We start from the raw sequence: 7,325 nt of genomic DNA, 5'->3' as shown, positions 1-7,325 counted from the left end.
ATTGACAGCATCTTTAGTCGCTGGTATTTATACAACTATTGAATTTCTGTTATATAGAGTTCACTGTTTACTATGATTTATAATAGCTGCACATTAATAACAGCAATAAAACAAATTAGGTTACCGTTCGCTATCTTATGATTTATTGGACACATACATCTAATAATAGACATATACAAGTCACTTGTAATGCGTTATCGCACAATTGCGATATATCGCAATAAATGTCTTACACACGAGGCGGTACCAAATATACGAAGAACTGAATAATCCGTGCATACCGGGCATGTTCCTTTCCACCACGTAGATTCGGCTTTATGCTTGCAGTAGTTAAGTGCTCGCGTGAGTGTACAAGGCGATTGCGCACAATCTTTGCGCCATTTTTCTACTTAGTAATAAATAAATATCCATTAGAGGGTGTATTTAGATCACATAAAGTACCCGAAGCCGAAGGTCCGTTTTATGGCGTCCCAGTAATACTTGTCCCAATTTTCCTTTGTAGATACTTCCTCGCTGTAAATCGCGACCAGTTTCACATCGTGTCACATCGTGACCACCGCACTTGACAATAAAATAACGCGACAAATAAAAAAAAAACAAAAAGGAAAAGAAACATCATCGTCACTTCTTACCTAAGAGGAACACCTGTCTGTGTTAAATTAACTTCGGTGTGATCACTCCTCTCACAGATATCGATTGTTACGTTGCTATAATGTCCAGACGGCCACTGTTTGCAACGCCATTTTTGTACAATTTTTGTCGGTGTAATCTCGACGAATTCACCATGAATATTACCACCAAAGAGCTCGAATTGACCATATTTTTTCAGTTCAAGCCTCACAGGACCTCTTGTGAAGGCTTGCACCATCTATGTTAAAGACCCAGCTTCTTCAGTTACTGAACCGTTCAAAATGTCTATGAGATAAATCGATTAAATTGTTACCTCAACAGTGGAAAAAACATTGAAGAACTCGTCTGCCCTACATTGAAATTTTTGTTGCTGTTTAATGGTGGTGGTGGAAATTTTACAACCAACCGTTTTATTATTGTTCGTAGGTCCTACCATACCAGTATTCATTTGCATCTTGAAATAAAAAAAGAAACGTATTTATAATTGGTTCTATTTTATATTTTGTCATCACATTTATGTCTTGTATACTTACTTTGACATTGAAGCCAGACGTTATATTCGAAATATTTTCCTTTACATTATCTTTCTTAGGAAGTATCATTCCTTTTGTAAATTCTATGTAAAAAGAGGAAAAATTGTACATTTGCTTGTAACAACAATTGTAACATTGCTTTATGTTATGTATATCAAATATAGCAATATATATATATATATATATATATATACTTCAGAAAGTATTTTACCTTCTTTTAGAGAAGATACATATTTTTCCAATTTTTGTCTTAATACATCCTTTCCCTTCGTATGCAAGAAATATTTCACCTTTTCTCCTTCCTCTGTACTATCTTTTAATGTAATTTCAATCTGTAAATTATAAGATATCTACTGAATTAAATGTTTATTTAGAGAGAAGTTTTTAGTTAGGATTTTTAGAAGAAATATTTAGTCAGAGAGAGAATTATATATTGAATTAGAGAAAAAAGTAAGAGAGAAGAAAAGGAAAATACACAAAAAAGATAGATATTAACACTTACATCTATTTCACTGATATCATTTTCTTCAGACAGATTGGGAATATTAATTTTACCCTCAATTTTACTTGATTTTTCATCTAATATCCACTTGAAGATAATATTCCATTCATAAAAGAAAATAAGTTTCCCTTTTCTATTATTTGCTACCGCTTCACCTTCACATTTTTCCATTTCTGTTATTTTACATGATACTGTAAATTGAATATATTTAATGTTACAAAGAATATTATTACATGTCCTGATGAAGATATTTAAGCTGTTTTCTTGATCATATAATACACAAGCAAATGATGACTAACCTCCATCTCCTTCGATTCTTGTATTTAAAAACAACTCTTTTAACTTTTCTTGCGACCATGCACAAGCATTTTTCTCTGTCCTATAATAAAATTTTTACTTATAATAAAAGATAGGCATACAAGAAATATGTCGATATATAAATATCTCCCTAGGCAATAGCAAACATAGAATTCAATTAAGTGCTACATTTTAACATACCAATGCCAATTATTAACATTAGTTGCATCAGGTCTTTCTTCTACAATCCAACGAGGATCACCTTCACCCCATTTTGCCATTTTTTTCAGATTTTTTCAAAGAAATATAGTAAACGGAAAGACTCTTGGCTATATACACTAAAATTTAATATATTTGCGATATCACGATTCCACGAGAGACATAAAGAGAGCAATGGCTTTCTAGAAAAATCAAACGTATATTCGCAGAACTGACAGATACAATATAGTTCACAAATTATAATGTAACGACAAGACTATATGTGACTATTATATCGACGAGTATTTGAGTTGAAACGCATATATCGAGATTTTACATGCGCTAATTACTTACACGAAGTGGCTATAGTGAGGAAAGTGTTAACGGGTTTAACGTTGATCAGGCTGCTTTTTAGAGACAGTGTATCCTAGATATGTTTCGTTCTTTCCCAAGACAATACTTCTAGTATAAATCACGGAACAGCAATCGCAGAAATCCTATTAACACTTTCACTGAGTAATACTGGTCGCCCGAACCGTTCCGAAATCTCGAAATTACCTAGACCCGAGCTTAACGTGTGTTGCGTGGACTGGAAAGCATTCTGGAAACTTCAGTCATTGAATAGAAAATTACAAGATGGCGGACTCGAAGAAGATAGATTCTAGTCGGGCGAATTGCGAATTACCCTTGAATTAATTTCATAATTATTTAATGAAAATATTGCTTAATTAATTAAATAAAATTTATGGACCAATAGTTACATTGATTAACAATTGATCGTCCAAGTTATGATATTTTGATCGATAAATAGCACGATTATACGAATACATTCGTGCCTGGTTGAGACAAAGATAGACTACATGAAGTTATCAGTCAGAAAGAATTCTCCATCCTTCTAATTTTCTATATTTCTTATACAAGTTTCTAGATCGTAATATATATAGTAATATATATATATATATATATATATATAGATCATGTTTTGAAATTCGCGGATTGTGTATATATATATATATATTTAGATTGAAATTTCGCTGAACGGAAATAGAATAAAGTTAAAAAATGATAGCATTGTAATCACAAGTGAACAAGTACTTTACAAATATTTCACAAATTAAATACTTCACAAAGTTATACACATCGTAGAGAAGGAAAAAATTTCATCATTTTCAAATTGTTTATTACATATAACAAATAAAATTACAGTTGTATTACGATTGTTACAATCACTGCTATTTTATTCCACATTGTACCACTTTCGGTTTGTGGATCAAAAATTATTATGCAAATCGCAAGCGTCGTTATTAAATGGATAACTCGTGCGCACACATAACTCACGGATGTATAACTCGTCGGATAACCGGAGTATTCTTCTTCTCTTAGACTCTCCAGCGGTTATCGCTTGCATCTAAGAATGCTACTTCTAAGAATGCATCCTTAAAGATACCTGATCCAGATCCGTATAAACTCTTAACGATCTAAGTTCTAAACTTAAAGAAGCGTCTAAAGCGCGATAATTGTGACGGAGGCCTTAATATCTGTAGCCCTCGTCCTGAGAATGTCCGCCTGGCGCTGGATAAGTTGCAGTTCCCTCGTATCGTACCATGGGTCGATATCCGGCCCCATCGGCCACGTAATCAACAATTTGGGTCCTACCGTCGGGCAGCAATACATGGTAGGTCCCGGTGGCTTCCATATCTTTTCTCATCTCACGATGGCCAAAGTCCAGACCCGCCGCCGTGTCTTGGACCTCGTATGAAAATTCATAATTTGCTGGGTCCTAATGTACAAAAAGAATATCATTTTTAGCAGATATTACAAAATAAAACTTGAAAGTGACTCATGAGAAACAACGTGATAACATAAAGGACTCTTCTTCTTTGATTCTCTTTCTTTCAGAAGAATGTACACATACTTACACCGGCCCATTCATCCGGATGACCTGTCCCTCCACCTCCAGGTCGAGAACTGGGCGGAAGATAGGCTGGACCCTGCGGTTCGTTTCGAACTCCAACCAAGACCATCGCTAATAGTATCGCCTGTTTGAAAAAAAGAAAACTCAGCAACTTGCATACATTCGACACGACAGGAATGAATTAGATAGGAAAAGCGCTAGAAAACCCGAGAAACTTTGTACTATAATAAAAGATTTTGAAACTATTCAGTTACATAAGAAACCGTACATGTAGTTTTCATTAACACACAGCATTATTAACGATATTATATTATTAAAAATAAACGATGCAGAATTATACCGTGCAAGATCTATTTTTGTCCGTTGCCCCATGTAAAGTGTTTAGCAAACTTTAAAATTTCGAAAAGTTCTCTCTCTCTCTCTCTCTCTCTCTCTCTTTCTCTCTCTCTCTTTCTTTCTCTCCCTCCCTCTTTTTTCTCTCACAAAGCACTTTTATAAAGTACCAACCTTCCGAATCATTAGCACAATTCGGTGAAATCCTATGAGCGTTCGAACAACACTGAAACGGTTCATCTGCAACTGCATCGCTCGGTTTTATATAGCGACATTTCGATCACGACGGCATGGAGATGGAAACTCGGCAGTTATTCGGCGGCCCTAATACGGTCGCATAACTGTAATTATGGTTAATAATAAAACCGCAGATTTCTGGCACGGCCTTAATCATTCGTTCGGCATCATAGTCGCAACAGTTCCTGCTTCTATGCAACACTATCGTCCTATCGAGACACAAAATCCGCATCTCTCGCTTTGAATTACATTAAGTTTCTTAAGAGATTTGATAATTGGAAACAATCTGGGAGGGGGGGGGGACGAAAGAACTGTTACAGCCCCTATAAAGAATGAGGATTTTAGACTGTTGTTGTGTTGCGTCGCAACAAGATTCAGTTGTGCGTCTTAAAAGTCTTCAAAGTTTATTTGTTATACCGGAATAACTTTTGACTGCTTCGATTTCTCGATGGAAAGTTTTAATACGCGACAATTCGACTAATTAATTGCAACTTGAAATTCTCGTGTTTGGTAATATCCACGACGACTGATGCTTCACTGTATTCGCTAAATCGAGACTACCGTATAATTTGCGCGCGAGCCTTACCCAACGGATAACAATAAGTTGTATTAATAGTTCTGTCGATTGCATCACGTTTGCGTTCGTTCTCTAGACGGACTTGCGGTAAGACTTAAACATCCCGAGGTGTTGCAAGCTATCGTGATGAATATTGAATTGATAACGCAATGAAACGACACGATCCGCGGTCGTGATCAAAGGCTACTTTTTGTGACGTTTGTTTCAATAATACAAAAGTGAATATTTTCTCAACTTTCATACTTTATAATAAAATAATTGGTAATATGTAGCAGTAGTCAGTTGTTTCGTCGTTATGTAAGAAATCAAGTTGATTGTTCGATAAAGGATGATTTATATAATATTTATTAATATTATGGCGCACTATTTTATCGTGGCGGAGGAAAACACGGACGATACACGATCGCCAGTAAGTGTATGTATGTGTGTGTATGTTTATGTATAATCAGTTTAAAATGATAATGTTGAGATATTACGAGACGATGGAATGCGATAGTGCGATATGCCGAATTATGTAAACATAGCAACTGGAATATCGTTTCGTGCCTACAATATCTCTCTCGTACGTACGAAATACGACGCGAAATTTTAGTTGAATGTGTGAATGATTTGCGAGCGTGTAACAACGGGTGCATCACTGACGCCATCTCTGGGCTACGTTCGGAAACGAACGTTAGCCGAGTGTTCTCCCTCTTTCTTTATCTCATTCTTACGTCTCTCTCACACCAATAGCGGATGCTTCCGCGAGTGACGTTTCCGAACGCAGTTCTGGAGTTTCTTTCGTGGCTTCCGACGAGCTCGCGTGTTTATCGTTGATTTTATTGTCGATTACGCTTTCATCGCAACCGAACAACGTCCAGGATGATCGACGAACAAGAACGGTGCTCGCATCACGGTGGTTGCGTCATGGAAACAAACTCGAGAAACGTGAAACGGTGAGCGTCTCGATGAAATTATATTCGTTTGCGATCAAGTTGAATTCTCGTTGATTCCATAGTCGTGAGGTAAGCCGCGTCGGTTTTGTCTCCACCAATCGCAACTGCGCGGAACTACTTTCTTTCGAATAGTGTATTCGTACGCATCGCGCCGCGAAGCATGTCGGTAGTCGGTTTATCGTGAAATGCCGAAACACGCGAAGATTGTAAAAATATGTCTCGCGATGTTTTCGTCGTCAAATTTAGCGATTGTTCGGAAAATATTGTTCGTAAATCATCGCCTTACGGAAGTGTGTATACGTACATATGTATAGTGACTACGAGTAAATACGAGAGGAGCTCGTCGATGTAAAACACGTCCGTTTTGTAAAGCATGTGAAGTGTCGAAACATGAGGAGTACGAGTACGAGTACGTTTCGCGATGTCTTTGTTGCTGAATATAATGATCGTTCGTAAAATATTACTCGTCTACGAGTCGCGTTACGGAAGTGTATGTATATAGTGGTGTGCAGTGATACACAAGGTATATGTGTAGACAGTAGTACACGAGGAAAGACGAAGGAATTGAGGCCGAATCTCTGTGGAGTACGTTGGAATTTGAAGAACTGGAGCATAGCGGTGAATGTAAACATTTTTAGACTTACTATTCCGCAAATTTCGTAACGTTCTAAACGCTTCGGGTTAAATTCCTCGACTTTTCCAAATATCCTCATGTAGCAATTTTTCTTTGATTATACGATTAAAGTTATTCTACAATGCTCCAACAATAAATCGCGGTTGCAAAAAGGCATTATTGCACACGGCACTTCACCTGTCGTCACTTTTTTTTTTATTACAATTCGGTAAATTATTATATTATCGCGACAGAGGGATATTTTTAGAAATGAAGAGAAATCTATAAAGCGAATTCTCATTATTTAAAAAAAATTGATATTCTCATTATTTAAAAAAAAAAAGTATTATATAATATATCGGATAATAATGCATCAGAGAGATCAAATCAATTAATCAATTCTACTATTTGTTGAGATTGGAATTTGCTGTATTTCACGGCACGTTTATTGTTACAAAACACCTATATACTCTATCTCTCAACAGTAAAGTTTGAGACTATGAAATAAAACAATAAAAATTAAATTAATAGACATGTAAACGCATATTTTTATAA

The 7,325-nt window shown here is 36.0% G+C and overlaps 2 protein-coding genes across 4 annotated transcripts in view; both read right to left on the bottom strand.

Moving 5' to 3' along the window:
- LOC105192313 (activator of 90 kDa heat shock protein ATPase homolog 1) overlaps positions 1 to 2,782 on the bottom strand; it is a 3,130-nt gene extending 348 nt beyond the window's left edge. Inside the window, exons 1-9 of one of the 3 annotated variants that reach the window (XM_011156366.3) lie at positions 2,515 to 2,782; positions 2,164 to 2,363; positions 1,965 to 2,044; positions 1,666 to 1,856; positions 1,375 to 1,495; positions 1,164 to 1,246; positions 944 to 1,084; positions 633 to 868; positions 1 to 513 (exon numbers count right to left, since the gene is read on the bottom strand). The exon at positions 1 to 513 is cut by the window's left edge and continues 348 nt beyond it. In XM_011156366.3, coding sequence (XP_011154668.1) covers positions 429 to 513; positions 633 to 868; positions 944 to 1,084; positions 1,164 to 1,246; positions 1,375 to 1,495; positions 1,666 to 1,856; positions 1,965 to 2,044; positions 2,164 to 2,243 — 1,017 coding nt within the window. In that variant the 5' untranslated portion in view covers positions 2,244 to 2,363; positions 2,515 to 2,782 and the 3' untranslated portion in view covers positions 1 to 428. The remainder of the gene's footprint in view (positions 514 to 632; positions 869 to 943; positions 1,085 to 1,163; positions 1,247 to 1,374; positions 1,496 to 1,665; positions 1,857 to 1,964; positions 2,045 to 2,163; positions 2,364 to 2,514) is intronic. The other 2 variants (XM_019845665.2, XM_011156375.3) reach the window with 2 other exon arrangements.
- Positions 2,783 to 3,393: 611 nt separating this feature from the next.
- On the bottom strand, positions 3,394 to 5,397 carry LOC105192306 (pro-resilin). Its single transcript, XM_011156354.3, has 3 exons — positions 4,583 to 5,397; positions 4,080 to 4,199; positions 3,394 to 3,940 (listed from the first exon to the last, which is right to left on the bottom strand). Exons 1-3 carry the CDS (start codon positions 4,658 to 4,660, stop codon positions 3,692 to 3,694), a joined length of 447 nt encoding a protein of 148 aa, XP_011154656.2. The 5' UTR covers positions 4,661 to 5,397; the 3' UTR covers positions 3,394 to 3,691.
- Positions 5,398 to 7,325: the final 1,928 nt, after the last annotated feature.

Source organism: Harpegnathos saltator, unplaced genomic scaffold (assembly GCF_003227715.2).
Source record: "Harpegnathos saltator strain DR-91 unplaced genomic scaffold, Hsal_v8.6 scaffold75, whole genome shotgun sequence".
Lineage (NCBI taxonomy): Eukaryota > Metazoa > Arthropoda > Insecta > Hymenoptera > Formicidae > Harpegnathos > Harpegnathos saltator.
Note: the sequence above shows the minus strand (reverse complement) of the source record. Positions and strands in the feature narration are given on the sequence as shown.

What these genes read in the sequence shown, in the direction of transcription:
- LOC105192306 (XM_011156354.3), bottom strand. Translation starts at nt 4,660, where the DNA reads ATGCAGTTGCAGATGAACCGTTTCAGTGTTGTTCGAACGCTCATAGGA. An exon ending in TTGTGCTAATGATTCGGAAG is followed by an intron (nt 4,200 to 4,582) that starts GTTGGTACTTTA and finishes TTTTTCAAACAG; the next exon opens with GCGATACTATTAGCGATGGT. An exon ending in ATCCGGATGAATGGGCCGGT is followed by an intron (nt 3,941 to 4,079) that starts GTAAGTATGTGT and finishes TTTGTACATTAG; the next exon opens with GACCCAGCAAATTATGAATT.